The following is a 21550-nucleotide window of genomic DNA, read 5'->3' as shown; positions in this document are numbered from 1 at the left end:
GCTTAAGAACTAGATGGTGGGTTGGAGAAGCAGCTCAGGAAGTAAAAGCTCCTATTGCTCTTGCAAAGAGCCTAGGTTCAGTTCCCAGCACCACATTGTGGCTCATAGCTGCTATAACTCCAGTTCCAGGGGACCCAGTGCCCTCTTGCAGTTCACTTCCATGGGTTCTTGGATGAGTGCGGTGCACATCCATACACTTAGGCACGCACACATATACATAAAATAAATAAATCTTAAAAAAAAAACCCAAACTGGATGCTGTCCTTTTTGTCTTGCTTCTTATCACATTAACAAACTTTATTTCCCAGATCATTGCATTTTAAAGAGTTTTACAAACAAGAAAAAAAATTTCAGACCTTTTGGTAAGTTATTTCTCCATCCAGTATGGTAATGTTTTCTAACTTAGGCCTCATCAGAACACTTTTCTGATAGAACAAGTCTTGCTTTAGTCAACATGTGTTCCTCTTAGGTGTTTAAATTACTTCCCCCAGAGAAGAATGCTGTGAGAATCATGGGCTCAACATTTGCCTTCTGTCCTCTCTGAGAAGACCAGAAACTCGGGAAGTCTAGCCTCTTCCTCTAGCCAGTCCTGCTGAATCTGGTGAAATACCAAGTCGTAGCTAGGGCAAGCAGAGGAATTTTTTCCTAACAGTGTTGTGTTCCATTAGAGATGTGGTTAAGATGAGCCAGCTTATAATAAGCTATTTGATTAAAACTCTATTTTGTTCTTCTGTTTCCTTAAAACATTGTAATGTTATTTATGATAAAGTTTATTGTTTATTACCTTTGGTGTTTCACTGAGCATTACATACTACATAACTACTTCCCTTCTCTCTCCCTCTTCCACTATTCCTGTGACCCCCCCATTCATGAAATCTTTATTATTATTACATATATGTGGATATATTTACACATACGTGTGTGTGTTTGTGTGTGTGTGTGTGTGTGTGTATACACACATACACATACAACCTACTGAATCCATTCAGTTTTGCTTGTGTGTACACATGTCCAGGGCTGCTCATTTGAGATTGGGCAATGAAGGACAACAGCAATAGTCTGTGTTGTGTTATTTGCGCTCCCCTGACCAACCAACTCAAGGGAAATTTCTTGTGCTTGGTACTTGGGTTTTCACTAGTAGTCTTAGGTAGTCTGTGGTTCTTGGAGGTGGGGGTAGCATTATTACCCCAAGTGTCATAACTTCATTTAAAGTAGGTGTATGCATACACATATGCATACATGTTATATATGATTTTAGGTACACATAAGATAATATGATTACCTATATTATTTTCAAATATCTTTAGTGTTATTTATTCCTTCTCTTTCCTTTCCCTCTGTATTGCCCCCTTACTCCTGTTTTGTCTGTGTTCTCTGCAGTGCTATGAAGGAAAATCCCCCAAAGATGTCCTGAAAAGAGTTGCTGCAAATGCATTGATGTCACTTCTGGCTGTCAGCAGAAGAGCGCAGACGCATGCTTTGAGAGGTGATCTTCGTCACCAGTCATTTATATGGCAGCTTGACAATCTCATTTTCTACTGCTTGTTTATTTAAATTTTCTTTGAACTAAAAATATAAAGAAATTATAGTAATATCTCAATGATATTTAAAAAGTTCTTAGCAGTTGAATAATCAGTTCATTGCTGATACTTCTTTACATATTTTTAAGATTTATTTTATTTTAAATTATGTATATGTTTGTGTGTGGGTATGTTCATGTGGGTGCAGTTGCTTATGGAGGGCAGAAAAGGGTATTGGGTCCCTTAGAACTGGAGTTACAGCTTGTTGTGAGCTGCCTGACATGGGTGCTGGGACCTGAATTCAGGTTCTTTGCAAGAGCAAAATGTGAACTATCTTAACCCCCAAGCCATATCTCTCCAGCCCTGTATTCATTGCACTTAAAATACAAAAAGAGTAGGCTGAGAATACAGTGCCTAGTAAGCACAGGACCCTGGAGTTTGACCCCAGTACTGGAAAATCAATCAATCAATAGTAGAAAGAGGATGCTTATAGATTATATGTTTCTATTTCCATGTAATGATTGTTACTCTAGAGATTTTATATATATATACATATATATATATGTATATATATATAGTCAAACTTTAGCCTATTATTCAGCTTCATAATAATTAGCATACACAAGCATATTTTGTATCTCTAACAGACATAAACACGGGTTTTATGGTACAGTAAAGACAATAATATCAAATGAGCAGTATTTTTATATAAATATTCACATTACAGGGCGATGGTTTCTCTTCTGGACATCAGGGATTTTATATATAGGTCTGAGAGGTGAAAAAAGTAATAGGAACACAAAACCCATCCATCTGACTAATGACTTGCTGCTGAGATGAAGCCCACAGGCCACAAAATTCAAAGTAGATATGGAAACTCACTAAGAAGTGAAAACAAGTGGGTTACAAAAGTGTGCTCTTTTTTCCTTTTAGTTCATTATTTTCTCACAGATTAGATTTATCTGGGTTTTCAGTGACATTTAGAAGTGGAAAGGCCCTGACTTGCAGGCTTTTTCTTTCAGCTGACCTCATAGAGAACTGCATGGAGCGGATGAAGCATATCACCGCACAACTGAACCTGGATGTGCTGAGGCCTGGGAAGGCAACACTGAAAAAAAAGGTGACTTCAAGTTTTGAATTCTCACGTAAGGGAATGTGGATAGAGGGACCATGTCTGCATTGCTCTCATGCCTACGATGAGCACAAAGTTGAAATCAGTGTTTGACTTAGAACAACTTACATGTTGTTCAGTCTTGCTTTGCACAGTTAAAAATATGCACATTCACATGATATATTGCAAAAATATTTTATACAATGGAATATATGAATAAAAGTATAAGTTGTCTAGGGAATGAAATGTGGAACAACTATAATTTGTTATATGTTTATATGTCAGGCATAGTTCATACATTTCAAACTTATTATCTCATGAATAAACACTTGTAGAGACATGTCACAGAATCCCGAGATTGATGAGGCAATCTCCTGCCATGATTCCCAGATGTTTGTTCTAGCATTAAATTGCTTGACTGTGTATATAAATTGTACTTTCATATAAACACATATAACATAGTGGCTATATATTACCTGTGGCTAGCAATAATTATGACCAGTAACATTTACACTACTTTTTTCCCCAGAAAATGAATGTACATGTGTGTAATATTTAAATATACAAATATATATTCTGCTTATTATGTACATTTGTTCTAATATACATAATAAGAGAGAAGAGGAAACTAGTTATGTAGATGCAATGCTCACTAATAAAGGTCTCAAAAAAGATTATAGAAAAATCATTTGACAACAAATGCTTATGTCAATGTGGGGAAAGGGAAACACTCCTTCACTGTTGCTGGGATTTCATACTGATATAGGTAGTCTGGAAATGTATGTGCAGAATAGTTTTTATGTAAAAACTATTAAGGAAACAAGGAGGTGGAGAGATGGCTCAGCATTTCGAATACATACTACTACTCTTTCAGAAGATTTAAGTTTAGTTCCAGAGGATCCAGTGACCTTTTCTGGTCTTTAGATGTACTGTGTTCGCATGAACATACCCACACAGAGTCATATATACATAATTTACAAAGTAAAGTTAAACAAATCTTTAAAAAGAAAGACAAAGCTTTGTTAGTAGTTTACCTGGTACATGGTAAACTACTTTTTCTGCTTCTTATTTTCATGCCTAGCCTAAAACCCTACTTCATCATTGAGAAAGTCAGCCAGCACCTAGGATGACTGAAAACCAGTGAAACCTGCCCTCCTTTATTGGGGTGAAACATGGAGGCTATTTTATAGCTGACTTCCTCCTTGCCTGACGGGACAGAAACAGTTTTGGGTTTTTTGTTTGTTTTTTTGGTTTTTGTGGTGCATGTGCTTCTTGAGATGTGCTCACCATTCCTTGCCACTTTCCCCAAAGTGTCTGTGGTTGGGTATGGTTCCTGCACAACTGAAGTGTACTGTGGCCCCAAAGGAGGGAATTGCTGTTTCTACAAAGTGCTGCATTCATGTCTTTCAACTTCTTTGTGTCTGAACAGGAGGATGGCTTTATTAAAGAGCTAAGCATTATCATGCAGCTTCTAAGGAATTGTCTTTATCAAAATGAAGAATGTAAAGTAAGTATATAGGGAAGAAGCAAAGTCAGTCTTAGGCATTTAGCCTCCAGACACGTTGAGAACAGGAAGAGATTTATTTTCCAGACAGAGATAGCATTTGCCCCAGGATTGCAGTCTGAGACTTGGTGGAGAACATTGTACTCTGAGGATTCATGGAGACAGGATCACCCATTTCTGTCTGAGGTAGAGATAAGAACTAGTAGCCTGGCAGCTTTGCTTTTCTCATCTTCAGCTTGAACCCCAATATCTGTTCTCTGGGTTTTCATTATTCGTGTTGCACATGGTATGGAAAGGCATGGGGTATTCTTTATAGAGCTCTTAACAGTGTTTTTTATTGGTGAAGATGTTGCTGACTGCAGCTGACCCAGAACAGTACTCAAAAACACAAACTGACATCATCAGCTTATATTTATCTATATGTTGCTTGTGTGTGTGTGTGTGTGTGTGTGTGTGTGTGTGTGTGTGTGTGTGTGTGTGTGTGTGTTTGTGTGGCCCATGTTTCTTTTGAGGTTGCTGCTAACCTGTTGGCTGTTTTCAGCAAACAATTACCACAGCACACACATATATTATTTTGGGACAGGGCATGGAAGAATACATAATTTAATATTAAAGCTATGCATTCAGTTGTCAAAGCTGATTGTGTGGGTAATCCAAGGGATACATTATTCTCTTACAGGCAGGTTAAACTTAGAGGCTGAGCACAGAGAAGGACAGCAAATTAACCACATAGTCATAAATAATTTAAAGGCATATTATTATAACTGGAGGTCTGGACAAAGTTCAACCTCTTTGGAGTCAAGAACTATTTTCAGAAAACTCTCTCCTCATGTATACTATATATACATTTAAAAAAGAACAAAAGCAGACTCTGTTATAGAGAACTTTCTTCACTACAAATCTCTGTCTCTGGACCATGTCTGAGCCTTTTCTAGAGTTTATTTTTTGCTGAGAGGTAATCATTTTCCTGCATACCTTGCATGTTATAGAAACTGATTTCTACCATTCTTTTCTCACTAATATATCCTAGTCACCCTTCCTGAGGGTGGGCAGGCTCCTGATCAGGGCTTCCCAGTATGGCGCATTACTGACTGAGGAAAGGAACCTCCTTATATGCATCAAAGATGAATTAAACTATTGCCTATGTAGGCGACAGCTTTTGGTGTCTTTGAACCTAATTTTGCATTTCCTATGTCCAGACTAATGGCTGTTCTTATTTCCTTTCCAAAACAGGTGGCAGCTCTTGAAGCACGTCTTGTGCCCATTCTGCACTCTCTTTGGCCTTGGCTTTTGATGGAGGATTCACTGATGCAAATTGCTTTGCAGTTGCTTTGTGTCTATACTGCTAATTTTCCAACTGGTAACTAGAATCCAGTGTTGTTTTCTGTAATAAATTAAAATACTAGTTTCATATGATGTTATTAAGCTGAACTAGAAAAATATACATGTTGATGTGTTTCTTCTTATAAGTATATATTAGTCAAGGCAAAATTTCTTATGGGTCTTATAACTCCAAGAATTTTAAGAGTATGTTGTTGACCTAGGAGAGTCATTGGGTAGTTCAGAAAGTAGATTGGACTGATTATATGCTGTGGGAAACTGTATCCAGTGAGAACATCTAGAGGGTGAAAATTTATGAAAAAGATACTTGAAGTTTAGAACCTTTACAGACTTTAGAACAGGAGACAGGCATGATGGAAGTTTGCTCAAGCTACTCTTAGTTTTGTGAAAGGTGGTGTCACTGAGGCTGTCTTCATATTCATTCCCTTGGCAGGTATTATCTTGACAGGCTATTAAGTATTAGTCTGGGAGGGGAGCATGAGGGTAGATGGTTCTAGGAAGAGAAGAGGTGTGAAGTCACTCTTTTAGAAGGGAAGTGAGGTAAATGTGTTGGGTGTGTTTGTTGTCCATATGGTCAGACATAGAAGGTTTGACTAGTCAGCAAGTATGTATGATTTCTTCTGGAAACATTCAGTAGCTCAGCAACAGAAATGTCCATATACCACAGGATGCACAGGGAAGCGATGGGAAATAAAGTCAACTGTGAACCCATCTTGTCACTGCTACATGCCACGATAAGGTATTTTTTGAATAGTCTGGTACCTTAAACTGTCTGAGCCACCAGCCTACTTAGGTGGTCTCCTGTGTATAACAGAGTGAAGCTCATGGACTGCCATCCCATGTCTGATTGTGAATCAGAATTGTCCCCTCTTCCTTCTGCTACTGCTTCCTCTGTCCCTTTCCTCTGCTTGGACAATCCTTCTCAGTGTCTTCTATCTCAACCTTCCCTGCAGTGTACCCGGTAGCCTGTAGCTCAGCATAGCCTGTCTCTGAAATGTGGTGTCTCTCCTTTACTTATCTTAGCCTTATCTAAGGACCCAGGAAAGTGGGAGAGATAAAAAGTGAGTTGCTAAGTATAAAGCAAAAATACATAAAACATTTTAAACTAATTTGTGCTATGTGCATCTTTAAACTTTATAAGAATATTAGAAGTGGTTATAGAGTACCACTAACCTAAGCAGAAATCTTATTTTTCTGTTTGATGTGTTTCTAAGTAAAAAATGCATCATTAATGAAAACATTGGTATTTGAATATAGCTATAAAATTGGGAATACAGAAAGATTTCCCTATTTTGTGTGTACTTATCATGTGTGAGTTTATTTCATAAACTGATAAATTCTGATATGACTATATAAGCTGTTCTACTTGCATGAACTTTCACAAGGTAATTTTACTTTGGCTTTAGGTCACAAAGAAGTAACCAAAACACATTTCTAACTCTTTCATTTTTTTTTTAATCCTCCAATAAATCTCATAGTTACCTAATGTACCGAGAGCACTGAACTCTGGAGAGCCACAGACACCACTGCTTGCTTCTGCTGCCTATGAGCTCTTTGACCTTGAACATCCAATGATCAGGCGCTTATGAGTTCTTTATCTTTCCCTGGGTAAAGAAAATATGGAAAATGGTGTTTGAGCTGTCTCAATTTCCTTTCATTACTAAAATTCTGTTCTTTCACATGGGTGTTTATTTAGATGCTTTTTTTTTATGAACTGTTAAAAACCCATTATGCTAATCTAATCTTTTCTTAAAAAATAAGTTGGCATTTTAGTGCTTCATTGAGATAATGAGGCCCTGAGTGGGGACAGTCAATCTGTTAGGTTGAAGGTACGTGTCAGCATTAGGCTTCAGTGCTTGTTTGCAGTTCATAGGTGATGACTATTTTGGCAGACATATATGGTTACTGCTTTGTGCTTTTAAAAACTGAGAAGTGGGACTGAGGCAACTCTGACAGGCTTTTTCTTTTGAAGGCTGCAGTTCTCTTTGTTGGTCAAATTATGGACAATCTGTTCAAACTGCCCACAGGGGCACTCCCAGCAGCTCCCTGATACTGTGTATCCTGAAGCTTGCTTCTCAGATGCCTGCAGAGAACACCACCATTCAGCAGATGGTTTTTATGTTTCTTTCAAACCTGGCCTTATCTCATGACTGCAAGGGAGTAATTCAGAAGGTAAGCACGTAGCTTCTACAATATGTTAAAAGAATTGTTTGGCAAAATAATCCTGTCAGTCAAATTTTAGAAGTCAGTTTCTAAGGCTGTTTTATGATTTTAAGATACTTTATTTTAAAGGTTTGTAAAAAATTAAGAAGCTAATCATTTAAAGCCAGCTTGGGAGGCCCTAAAACTGAAACAGGAGTAGACTCTGATTATGCCATGTCCTTTTAGTTATCTTCATCGCTTTTAAATTGTGTTTTACCTCAAAATTGGTGATTTTAGAAAAAAAAATGTTAGTATCATACAAATATTCTATCTATAGGCAGACCAGTCAAACAGTAACAATTTCTGTTCATGTTAAGGTGACAGAAAGGTGTATGATGTCAAAGTCCCTTTACCCCAGGTACGATTTAGTTCTTGATGGCATAAAGTGCATTTTCTGAGGTCTATGGTTCTGCAATTCTAAAGCTTTACTTCTTATCACTAATTCTGAGTATATAAAGGGAGGGAATGAGTCAAATTCTAGTACATGTGTACAAGAAGCAGAGCGTCCTTATGATTATATATGAACAGAATCCCTACTTGTGAATATCTTTTAAATTTCAATATTATCAGATCATCTGTTTCTTACTAATGACAGTGATTTGTATTGTTTTTTTTTTTTTTTTCTTTTTTGCTTGGAGGTCAGACAGGATTCATACAAATTTCTTGTCTTTGAACCCCAATAGATAGTTTGAGTATAACTACCAAATAAATAGAAATGGCTCTTACTAAGGAAATGGATTGATTGGTCTTACTATGGAAATACTTCAACAATGTATTGCACTCAGATCACTCTAGCTCATGATGAGTGTCCTCATTACATTTTTTATAAGTTTCTCAAGTCTGTTGTAATGTTATGTTGAAATCAGCCTCAGTAGGGCATTCACACCATGTAACTTGGCAAACACTAGAGTCATGATTTGCCTCACCCTCATTCAGTCAGTTCAGTTTATTTACTAGCATACAGTTAGATTATTTCTTTAAATACATGCTGATATTTCTGCCTTCATTCATATGTGTGCATGTGCATATTTATATATGTGTATGCCATGTATGTTGTGTGTGTATATGTATACTGGAATAAATTTCTTTATACATGTTTTCATACATACATATATGGTTACACACAAAAACACAAGAACTCATCTTGAGCCAGATGTATGGGATTACCTTCTTCAAAATGAGAGGTATATACCTGGTCATAAATTTAAGGAGAAAACACCTGTTACTATAATGATCTAAGACACCTTCACTCCTACCAGGTTGTCAACTCCCATGTAGGGTGGATTTGGGTTTTGTTTCCTTTCCTCTCACAGGATGCCTTTAATGAGTAGCAAAATTGCCTGAAGGCAGATAAGAAAGGGAACTCAGGAAGCCTACTCTGAATTATCAATCATAATAATTGAGTTGACTATAGTTTGTTTCATCCATTTTCAGGGGAAAAAATAGCAGGAATTAAAATTTAAGCACTATTTTGTTCTTGCCTTTACATTTATATGTGGAAATTGTATAGGTGAAGTATTTGGAAGAGAAATTAAAACTAGGGAAAAGGATATCAAACTGCTAGTTAATTGGTCACTAAGGGACTGGGAAAATAATGAAAAATCCTGAAAAGAAAATAATATTCTGTGCTTGCCCACAGAGCAACTTCCTACAGCACTTCCTGTCCCTGACATTGCCTAAAGGAGGAAATAAACATCTCAGCAATCTGGCCATTCTGTGGTTGAAGTTACTCCTAAACATATCATTTGCAGAAGATGGACAGCAAATGATCCTGAGGCTGGATGGCTGCTTAGACTTACTCACAGAGATGAGCAAATACAAGCATAAGAGCAGCCCTTACATACCTCTGCTGATTGTTCATAACATTTGCTTCAGTCCTGCTAATAAGCCCAAAATCCTGGCTAATGGTAAGAAACCACATTGTGGACTCATTTCACATGGGTTGTGATGTTTAGACCTTTCTACTCAGATTGAAACACAAAGTAGCTCTATAATTTCCCAGATATTTCTTAAACACTGGCTGTACTTAAAGCCCTGTGGGAGGCAGGGACTGGGGGGAAGGGGGTGGTAGGTATTCAAGAATGGGTGTAGCCTCTGGGTGTTGATCAACAACTGTCATTCCAGTAGACCATTAGGTACAGGAGGCCGGAAGGGGGCCGGTTGGAGGGGTGGGGCGTTGGGAAGAACAGCAGTGGGCTGGGCTTCTCCCAGTTTCTCCCTCTACTTCTCTCTGTCTCTTCTTGGTCTGCTGTTATTCTAGTTCCCCCCTCATTGCTTATCTGTCTTCCAGTAAATGAACACTTTGTAGAACAGCCATCCCAGTAGTAACTCCTGCTCTTCATCCTGCCCTGTGTCCCACCCTTCCTGTTCCAGTCCCCTCCCCAATCCTGCCTTTCTCCATACCACAATCAGTATCTGACATACTATGAATTACATATGTGTGACTTTTTATTTCTATGCCCTTCACGATGGGACCTAAGCTATTTGGATTCAAGAGGTTTTTGTGTGTGTATCTATCACCCAGAGTTGTGCCTTTTATCAGGAAGCATTTAGTAATTAAGCATTTAGTAATTAAGAGAAATCCTGACAGGCAGAGTTGAAAGTCACAACCAGATAGGGAAATTAGCTTTCTAGGCTTCATTCTCTGAGAAGCAGGATAACTGTAGACAATTCAAAAGGAGCCGGGGGGGGGGGGGGAGGAGATAAAGAAACAAGCAAGGAATTGGAGGAGTCTGTTTCTGAAATCAAACTACCAAGTAGGTGTGTGTGTGTGAATTTCATGTGAAATTTTAGAGGAGACACCCTATTGTGATGGGCGTGGGGCCTGAGGTGGACTTTAGCTTCCCATTCATCCTGGGCCTGAATGCACTTCTCACCTCACACTGCTTCTCTGGAACTAAATTCTCAGTCCACAAAATACTTCCTTCTTTGTTCTTGTAAGAATGAGTTTATGAAAACACAGAAAGTGCCTAGCCTTGTTGCTAGTACATGGTAGATAGTTTAAGATATCAATCCCCCTTTCCTTCCATGTTTTACACCTAATTTTTCTCAGAGACTTTACCACCCCAAATTTTCCAAGTGAATAGAAATGACACTGTGCTCATGTTTTGTGTGTATATAGTAGTACTTCTATTTTTTTTGATAATAGTTATAGAATTGCTGAAAATGTTATACAGAAAACTAACTGTTCAGGTTCAACTGCTTTGAAACTCATCTGAATTGACCATGGATTTGTACTCAGTCTTCCAGCATTCCTCACTGGGAGATTGCAGCAGTGGTTATCTTTCAGTCATCTTATGCTGCACTGTTCTGCTCCTCATATCTGTAAAGTGAGGATAATAATAAGCTCCATTCAGGTGATGAGATGCACACAGATCATCTACTGACAGCTCTGGTTCGTGGGAGCAGCTCAATAGCATCTGGTATTGTTTATTCCCTATTCTCAGAGCAAGTGTTTCTTGTCCCCCACCTGATTACAGCCTTCCTGTTGAGTCAGGGAAAGGAAAGACTTTGGGGGAACTGAGGAAGTCTACACTTTACACTTCCAGATCTCTGGATTTATGTTATGGGTTTCCCTGTAATCAGCAGTGTTTTCTCTGTCCCATCAGTATCACACAGATGGACACAGTAAGAAGTTGTTTTTCCTCCTCTCTGACACTTGACCTCAGTGAGCTTCCTAGGTAAGAGAACAGCTGTACAGTCTCTGTGTGGAGCTGTAAGGACCCTTTGCAGGCTTTTCCACATGGTGAGCCAATGAAGTTATAGAACTTTCTAAGGCTGTACCAGACATGTGCTGTAAACGCTTAGGATGGATTGTGCATTGGGCTTGATCTGGCTGCTAAAAATATCCCCAAGGCTTCCCAGTTTCTAGTAATGTTTAGGGTGAGTGTCTTTTGTAAGAAAGCAAAACAAACAAAAAAACACACTGAATAAGTGACATACAAATTCACATCAAAGTGTCCTAAGTTTGGGAAAGATACTGGGAAACTTAAAGGCCAATTTTGATTGAAAGCTTGTATCCAAGTGGGTAGCTTTTTTGCCTGAAGCAAATTTTCTGGTATTATTGCTTAGCATTTGTCTAGAACATCAAAGAGAAGAAAAGAGCAATGACCTTCAGGTGAGTCTCTTATAGCCTGTCTTTTGTACATAAAGCTGGAGCTTAAAAGACCCATTCTTGTGGGAGAAAAGTAGATTAGAATAAAAATATTCTTCCAGCCTTCATCAGGATGAATAATGAAGAGCTTGCCTTTTCCAGTCTTTTCATGAAGGGGTACGTGTTCTTGATGTGATCCTTGACTAGTTGATATGATCATGAGTCTTGGCATGCAAAATTCCTCTGCTGGATAAAGGACAAGTTCATGGTAGACCTCAGAGAAGTGCCACAAATAATTTTTCAGGGTACTAACCAGAACAGTTAATCAAGTACATTGGGAAATTTAGCAGTCTGAGTAAGAATCACCAGAGGAAAAGATACAAACTCTCTACCTAGATTACAAATAATTTTAAGTGTTTCTGTCATTTCAGATATTCTACCGTACATTGTTACTTTAGAACATTAGTAGCCTAAATTTAAATTAATATGGATGTCTGTCATTAACAGTATGCAGTTTGGGTGCAGCATAAGAGATAATTTAGGAACAAGAAAATGGATTAGCAAATTTTTATTCAGAATGCAACAGAGAGCTGGAAAGATGAGAAAGGATTAAAAGCATAAAAGTTAAGTGATGTAACAAATATAATATGCTTTAATAAAATCTTAGAGGAAGAGGAAAAAGAGAATGGAAGAGGAAATGGTTAAAGGGGGATAATGGTTATTTCTTTTTTAAGCAGGGGAAGAAAGGTTTATTTCAATCTTGCAGCCATCAAGAAAAAACAAGGATACATGGTGGTGTAGCAGAAACCAGAGGCCTCGAGCCAGACCAGTGATTCATGGGAACGAACATTTGCAAGAAAAGATGAATGGACTAAAGCATATAAACTGTGACTCAACAGGCCACATTATAGCTTCCATGGCTAGATGACTCTTCTCCTCCTCCTCCTCCTCCTCCTCCTCCTCCTCCTCCTCCTCCTCCTCCTCCGCCTCTTCCTCCTCCTCCTCCTCCTTTGTTTCTGGTTCTGGTTCTCCTTTTGGTTTAGTTTGTCTCTTGGTTTTGTTTGGATTTTTGTTTTTCTTTAAAATTTGGTTTTGATTTGGGTAGGGGGAGGTTGCAAGGGCAGAGGGCAAATGAAGGAAATGGGGAGATAAGTTAGATAGGAGTACATGATGTGAAATCCATAAAAAATCAATAAAAGTTATGATTTAAAAAAAAGAAAGACAAGCCAAGGCAGGGATGCCAGGCAAGGACTTGAAGCAAAAGCCACAGAGGAATTTACTTACCTGCTTGCTCCCTGCTTTTGCTCAACTGGCTTCCTCATACAACCCAGGACCATGTGCCTAGGATTGCTTTGTCCATAGTGGGGTTAGCCAACCTCCATAAATTAGTAATTTAAAAAATGCCTTGCACCTCCCCACCCTCCACATACGAAAGACTATTGGCCAATCTGACAGACGCAGTTCCTTGATTGAAGTTCTTTCTTCCCACATGTCTTAAGTTGACAACCAGCAATAGCCATCATGGTCTCTCTTAACAAAGAAACTATGAAATGTATCAAGCTGAATTTCATCTTTAGTTTCTGTAGCTCAACCCTATGCTTTTCTGTTTTCATTTCTTTTTCTATTTTGTTCTTTGAGAATTTTATGTTTTGATCATACCTCCCCACTCAAACTCCTCCCAGATCAACATTCCTGCCCTACCCATACAAGTTTGCCCTCCTCCCCTTAAACCCTTGAATCCAATCTGTGCTGTTCATATATTCTCAGATGAGCATAAAGATGATGATAAATAAAGACAGCCAACAAGTGTCAAGATATAGAAAAAAAATAATGGCCTTTATTAGACTGTGGTTTTTTTCCTATTTGTCTCCTCTCTATCTCCTTACTTGTCTTATGTTAGAGCTAAGACTTTCAGTTGTACATTGAACATGATAGAATAGAATTGAAATCCTTGTCTTGTTTCTGATTGTAGTGGGGACGTTTTGAATTTTGCTTCATTTAGGATGATGTGGTTACACACCACCCACCAGGGACTACACTCTTAAGGAGTATTGACTCCCTCTCATAGCAGCTACTAGTACCATTAGCTTCTTGGCTAGGGGTGGGACTCCATGCTCACACCGTGCTAGGGTTCAGTCTGGTTTGTGCTTGTACAGATCTTGTGAATGCTGTGGCAACTGTTTATGAGTTTCTATGTCCACTTGCACTGTTGTGTCTGGAAAACAGTTTCATTACCTCTGATTTTTACAAATTTTTTACCCCTTCTTCCTCAATGATCCTTGAGCCTTGGGGAAAGTGATTTAGTAAAGATGTTCCCTTTAGGGCTGAGTATTCCACAGTCTTTTTTTCTATATCTTGACACTTGTTGGCTGTCTTTATTTATCATCATCTACTGCAAATGGAAACCTCTCTGATGAGGTTTGAGAGATGCATTACTATATGGGTACAATGAGAACTTCTTAGAAGTTGATTGATGCTATATCTATTTAGCACAGTGGTTTCCAACCTGCAGGTTGCAACCCCTTTGAGAGTCACATATCAGATATTCTGCATAGCAGATATTTGCATTACAATTCATAACAGCGAAATTACAGTTATGAAGTAGTAATGAAATAATTTTATGACTGGAGCTCAGCACAGCACGAAGAACTGTATTAAAAGGTCACAGCATTAAGAAGGTTGAGAACCACTGACTTGGCAAAATAATACCAATAGGTTCTCTCCCAGGACCTAGGACCTATCTAGCCACAGGTTCTTGCAAGCAACATATCTCAACATAATAAAGCAGGATCAGCAATCCCACAGCCACATCAAGAAGAAGCTTCTCTGGTGTGGTTTGAATGAGGCACGAATCATTCATCCAATCTGTGACTAATTGATTCTCATAAAATACTTTCCATTAATTTCTTTTCTTAAACTTTTATATTCGCAGTTAATTTGCAATTGAGTCATGAGTGGATGAATGGAATTGTACCCTAATTCCTGCCCAGTAAATTCTAACCTGATAGTAGTATGCTGAAAGTGTTTCATGCCCCTAGGATATGTTCATTTAACTGCTGTGTCTTTTAGCTTTCTCACTAAACCAGCCTTGATTAAAACATTGCTTGAATTCTTGGTATTTATTTCTCACTTTTGCTGACTCACTTGTAATTCTTAAGTCACTTAAGGTATTTAAAACTAAGTTTGTAATCATTTATAGTTTCCTGTTATCTGTTCTTGTAGTTTAATTAGAATTCATACCAACTTCTTGAACTTAAAATGTTTTATGTGCTTTTCTTGTATGCATGTTATATTTCATGATAAAGTATTATCTTTAAATTTTTTGTTCATTTGCTTTAACAGAGGGCTAATTCATTAATTATCCTGTAAATGTGGTTTATTAAAAATGATAAAGTGAAAGTTACTTGTTAAAGATGTTATGATATAAATTTAGTTAAATCATAAGGATTATATTATCTGAATGTTTGGGATATAAAATTGCTTGATGATTCTCAGTTGGAACAAAATGTAATTACTCCCATATTTTATGTAGCCACCCACAATCCATATGCCGAGTTACATTTGATAGCTATTTATATAGACTAATTTTGGATAAGCTACTTTATAGAAAAGCCATGGGGAGCTGGGTAATGCATATGAAGTGTTCAGGCAGGAGGGGACCGTGTGGGCAGAACAGACTGCTCCTCACCTGCCTACCACCTTGTCATTCTACCACACAAACAATGGGGGCTCTTTTTTCTTTTTCTTACAAAAGAGTTTGAATTCCTTGTAATAAAGTCACTTGCATTAGTTACTTCTCAGTTGCCATGATAAAGTATGCTGACAAAAACCAAGTTAGGGAAGAAAGGGTTTATTTTGGCTTATAGTTCCAGAGAGATATACTCCATCATGGTAGGGAATGTATGTCAGGAGAAGTGTGAGACCCTCCTGACAGTCAGGAAACATAAAAGTCAGGTTTTATCCCCACATAGGAAGCAGAGACAGGAAGTAGGGCTAGGCTATAAAAACCTCAAATCCTGCCTCCATTAACATACTTCCTCTAGCTCTTAAGGCTCCACTTCCTAAAGTTTCCACTACCTTCCCTAACAGTAGCACCAGTTAGGGACCAAGTGTTCAAATACAAGTCTGTGGGACACATTTCTTTATTATTATTCAAATCACAACATGATTTAAACAAAATGTTCAATTGTTGAATTTTCATCCCGGTAGTATTTATTGAGCCCTTATAACATAGTAGCAGTGTGATTTGAATATATACCATTAAAGAGACACCCACCCCCACCCCTTTAAGACAGTGAAGGCTTTTATTTTGGGGGGGAGCCTACAGAGGAGTCTCTAAGAATTAAAGCCTACCTGCTTGCAAGCTGAGGTAGTTAGGGGGTGGGGGGGGGTGGGGGGTGGGGGGGTCGGGGTCGGGGGGACAGGAAAGAAGTAGACAGGAGTCCTCTTGGGGCCAGAGATTGCCTTTTGCTTTTAGTAAACAACAAATGGTGAGTAATGAGTGAAACAGTGTCATGTGGCCAATGAATGTCTTCAGTGGCCAGCCATTGCCTAGGGTCTGCAGTAGTGTGTCTGGCAGGAATTTAGGCTTTAGTTCTGAAATGCTAATTACTGTGATTTCAGCAAATTATAACCAATGGAATGGTGGTGTTTGGTATGGTCTTAGTGTGTTCTTATGGACCTTCTAAAGGAAAAACTATCAAGATTATCAAAAATATATAAATGGTAGGATATTCCTGATTAGGAAAAGCATGTGAGTCCTTTAATTTGATCACATCTGGAGCTGCTTTGTTACCCCCATCTGGCATGTCAGTAGCCCAGATGTAAACCCTGACCCATTGTTTATAATGATTTACATTTTGTTATACTTTCCCACCAGATGTTTCAGACCTTGCAGGTGGCTAAGATTTTTTGTTTTGTTTTGTTTTTTCTCTTTCTTTTTTTCAGTCATTTTTTTTTAATTTGAATTAAAGGCAAGATTGATTTACATGACAATCCCAGTTCCCTTCTCCTTCCCGTCCTCCCCATCCATTCCCCCAACTAAAACCCTATCTATCACATACCCTTTCATCTATTCTTCACCTGACTCAACCTTTCTGCTCCCTCATGACCTCTGCATCCTTCCTCTTCTTCCCTTCTCATTCTTGTAGCTCCCTCCCCCCTCTTCCCATGCTTTCAATTTGCTCAGGGGATCTTGACCCTTTCCCCTTCTCCAGGAGACAAAGTTTGTCTCTTTTAGGGTCCTCCTTGTTTACTAGTTTCTCTGGCAGTGTGAATTGTAGGCTGTTAATCCCTTACTCTAAAATCCACGTATGAGTGAGTACATATCATGTTTGTCTTTTTGTGATTGGGTTAGCAGGTGGCTAAGATTAATCACTCTTTTTACTATCAAGGCCAGTTGAGGGTCTGGTTCTCAGGGGCCAATTTTTCCTTGAACAGTGTTTGTTTAGTTAGATCTGTTGGGTGGTTAACATGTAAATAGTTTGCTGAAACAAGTGTTTTACCTTTTAGAAATACAATGTTTTAAAAATATTATGAAATTTAAAGATGTATGAAAACAATAGAAGTAAGCTTAAATATTGTTTGAAACACTCTGACAACTGCTTTGGAAGTAGATGCCTCTGAATCTTCACTTAAAATGATCAGACTGTATACATAATTAGTAAATCTTGATTCCCTCCTCTGGTAACTTTGCAAAAAGAACATTGCTTGTATATTGAAATGCCATCAAGTCAAATTTTCTTGTGCTATAAAGTACATAATTCCCATTCTACAACAGTTTGTATAGTGGTAATTATGCTTCTATGACAGATCATATATGAGTGAGAATGGAAGCAATAACTTACTATAATTCATAATTTAGTTACTTTTGTATTATTGTCCATTAATGAATAAGCTTTTTGAACTTGGACCAGAAAATGTAGAAGGCACTGACATCTAGATCATCTACATGCCTCAGGTCATAAAAGACATTGTTTGAGAATAGCCACTTGTGTTTCCATTCACATGGGACAGTTTATTCTGTTTATTGTCATGGGACCGGTCCTAGATGGATACAGTGAAGTGTGTGGAACTGAACTTTTACAATGTGCTTGTTTGTAGAAAAAATTGTTACCCTTCTGGCTACCTGTTTAGAAAGTGAGAATCAAAATGCCCAGAGGATTGGAGCTGCTTCACTTTGGGCTCTTATTTACAATTATCAAAAGGTGAGTTTTTTAAAAAATCATTGTTTGAAATGGAGGGAGGGGAGTTGGTGCAAGGAAATGACTAAGGTTCTTAGGATGCATTCAAGAATATCAGACGAATAATAGCTAAAGGTAAAATGAAGTTGAGGACCCAAGTTCCCTTTGTTCATTCATATGACTAATAATCTATTAGTTAATATTTCCATTTAATTATTTCACCAGGGCTCTATTCAGAAGGGTACTTCTGTATAGGTGAATTTCTGTTTTGATTTCAACTGAATTATAAATTTGCTGTAATTTTAGTAAAAATTATTTCTTTGTACAAATGTGCCCAGAAGAAATGTTTCTTGATGGAAGACTGAATAATAGTTTTATTCATGTGTGTGATTTGTCTTTCTCATGTATATATCATCACTTAATTTTATAATGATCTTAGTCCCTTTAAGATCGAAGCAAAAGGGCTGCCCAGAGAGAGTAACAGCAAGAGGATACTGTGTCCTTTCTTTCTCTGGCCCCTGGTCTTCTTTTATTGCAAACATTTGATTTCTAAGTAAAATACAGAAGAGTATCTAGTGGTGAACCAATATCCAGATGACGGTCTTAGGGCACAGGATTTCCTGGAGATGGCAAAGCTCAGCTAGCCAACAATGCCTGTGTGTCTTCTCTTCACCCTGGACTAAGGGATTGCATCCTTCTTGCACTGGCTGAGTAAAGGTTTGGGCATCTTGAAGTCCCTCAGTAAATTTTATTAAACAACCAGTAATATTCGAAGTACTTAATCTGAAATTTAATACTGAGGTAATGAGAAATTCCCTAAGGTTGGGTGCTTTAAATTAACAAACTGAGGTTAGGGGAGAAAGAGTAAGAATGAAGCGAAAGATCACAGATTGCAGAAAAGGGACCAGGTTAGCTTATAGATGAATGAAGGGGAGGCCTCAGAAGGTACAGTGGACTTGACACAATTGACTGAACTGCTATCCAACTGTCTGTATTCTGTCTGCATTAACTCTTTACTATTTAACACCATAGTTAGCAATGGGCAGTTAGTACTATGTTATCTTCACCTTAATATTTGGGCATAAATATAACTAATAGATTGTCTTATGCTCTCCAGGCAAAAGCAACTTTGAAAAATCCATCAATAAAAAGAAGAGTAGATGAAGCATATTCCATAGCAAAGAGAAGTAAGTTCCAAGAGAGTACAATTAAATTTGATGAGTCCTAACTGAAATTTTTGGTTTCTGAAATACTTGAACAGGCCATTGCAAAATGACAGTGTTATCCATTGCTTAGATATTTTTTTATTTAATTTTTAATTTAATTTTTACAAATTATAATTTCACATGTCAATCCCTTCTCCCTCTCCCCCTCCCCCCAATCCCCACCATCCCCTTCCCCCCTCCACTCCACATAGAGGGTAGAGCCCTCCACAGGGGCCCCCAAATTCCACAACATCATCCTGGGCCAGGCCTAGGCCCTCCCACATGTGTCCCGGATGAGAGCATCCCTTCACGTGGGATGGGCTCTCAAAGTCCCTTCTTTTTTTTTCCATTCATCTATTTAGCTCATAAATAAAGTCATGCACAATTATGATACACAATACAGTATGTTCACAATGGCATGGCTAAATTAAACCAATTAACATGTTATATCACACATATTCATCATTTTTGTTTTGAGAACACTTAAAGTATACTATCTCACAACTTTTAAAATATAGCATATTGTTATCAACCATATTTATCATGCTCTCAGTAGACCTCAAGACTTCACAGAGTCCATGCCTCTTGTCCAACTGCAGTTTTATATCCTTAAACCAATCGTTTCCCCATTGTTAAAAGACCCACATTGAAGCCTAATAGCCACAATTCTGCTCTCTGTTCCCATAAGTTCACCATTGCTAGGTTACACATAAAATTTAGATATTGAGAAATATTATCAAAGTACTATCAGCATTTAGCCTGTGCTTTTCATGGTAATGTTTTTTGACATAATATGTTCTGACAGATGAGTATTTGAAATATAGAAATCTCTTAAAATATGTCTGTGATCTCTCTCCAAGGCAGTTTTTTTCTTGCTCCATTGTTATTTATTGGTTTATTTTGCCAGTAGCTGCTACTCTGCTATACTGTTCCTGGGTGATAAGAATCAGGTCCAATTAGGTCCTCCAGGCATAGATTCTGTTGCCCCTGTGACCACCTTTCCCTGTGATCTGCAATCATGACTGGAAAGGTTTTCTTTTCAGAGCATGTTAGTCATTTTAAGTGAGCCAGTTTTCAATGAGCATTATGCTCCAAACACTCCTATCTCAAGAGAACAAAGTGTGTCCTTCCTGTATTGTAGTAGATCTGTTGGTTGTTAATGTTTCTGAAAAGAAGGGTCTTCGTTTTGTTTCTAGCTGTGACTTGCACTTCAGGAGGAAATGAGCTGGGTTATGTTAAAGTTTATGACTTTAGAGAGATGGTTGTAAGAAACATTATGGTGTTTATTCTAGATCATAGCTCATTTATGTGAGTTTCAGAGATGTATTCTTAAATATACTTTAATAAGCAATTGATAAGAAATGAATGGAAATTTTCTAACATCTTAGTTTTATAAATGTAAAATATTTTTGTAATTCTAGTATACTGAGAGCATAAATAGTTTTGCTAATGAATCTTTTTCATAGCTTCATGTAGGAGTGTCCACCTCTATGTGTAGCATTAAGTTTAATAAACTGGTATTTATAACTCGTATTTTTCTATATCAGTGTTCTCCGATTCAGAAGAAAATCCTCTAAATGTGTATTATTTGAAATGCCTTGAGAATCTTGTACAGCTGCTTAACCATTCCTGAGCCATGAGGTACTCTACTCCACCATCCACAGGAGATCTGGATCAGAGACCAACTATGTACAGCAGCCACTCCCCAGATGATGCTGACTTTGTAATGTCAGTGTCTGCCTTTCCTGTGAGACCTCACCAGTCATACTCAGAGGAGTAGAAAGGGTGACTCCCCACTCTGTTCATTCTTGGCAGCCTTCCAGAAGTGAAGACTTGCTGACCCAAGATACTGCAGACATAGAGTTCTGTCAGTATAAACATTTTTATACTTTTCTATGTAACATGTTTTGTAAAAATACTATTTAATAGTTATTTAATAAAATAATATTTTTGGAAACAAAAACTGACTAGTCTTAAAGATGTTTAAAAGTGTGTTTTATTCTTTGAAAATTTCATATATGTAGTGTGATTGTGTATTTGTTCTCCACTCCTCCAATTCTGTCCAGACCCTCCCCACACCATTCCCCCATTCTAACTTCATAGCCTCTCTTTTCCTTCCTTTTTTTTTTTTTGTTTTTTTTTAAAGATAGCCCATTAAATCTAATTAATGCCAACCATAAGTATATGGATGTGAAGTCAGGAGCCCTACCTCTAATTCTTCTTGCTCTAGAATCCATCAACTGTTAAAATAGTTCCTAGCTAGTGATGGGAGATTGTGTGCCCCCCTCACCATCCATTCCAGACTGTTGACTGGATTGAGCACAGCTGCCATGTTTCTGTCATGTCCATAAGACACTGTTTTGCCCCAGTATAGTGGGAAATTACCAATACG

The 21550-nt window shown here is 37.9% G+C and overlaps 1 protein-coding gene across 2 annotated transcripts in view; it reads left to right on the top strand.

Moving 5' to 3' along the window:
- Nucleotides 1-21115, top strand: part of Rttn (rotatin) — a 154541-nt gene extending 133426 nt beyond the window's left edge. For both annotated transcript variants that reach the window (XM_027403748.2, XM_027403750.2), the window contains 9 exons: nt 1381-1486; nt 2543-2640; nt 4061-4138; nt 5369-5495; nt 7449-7648; nt 9318-9585; nt 17874-17977; nt 19071-19140; nt 20706-21115. In XM_027403748.2, the coding sequence (XP_027259549.1) occupies nt 1381-1486; nt 2543-2640; nt 4061-4138; nt 5369-5495; nt 7449-7648; nt 9318-9585; nt 17874-17977; nt 19071-19140; nt 20706-20791 (1137 nt within the window). In that variant the 3' untranslated portion in view covers nt 20792-21115. The remainder of the gene's footprint in view (nt 1-1380; nt 1487-2542; nt 2641-4060; nt 4139-5368; nt 5496-7448; nt 7649-9317; nt 9586-17873; nt 17978-19070; nt 19141-20705) is intronic.
- Nucleotides 21116-21550: the final 435 nt, after the last annotated feature.

The sequence above is a fragment of the Cricetulus griseus genome, chromosome 2 (genome assembly GCF_003668045.3).
Source record: "Cricetulus griseus strain 17A/GY chromosome 2, alternate assembly CriGri-PICRH-1.0, whole genome shotgun sequence".
NCBI classification, from domain to species: domain Eukaryota; kingdom Metazoa; phylum Chordata; class Mammalia; order Rodentia; family Cricetidae; genus Cricetulus; species Cricetulus griseus.
This window is presented reverse-complemented; position numbering and strand designations above follow the sequence as displayed.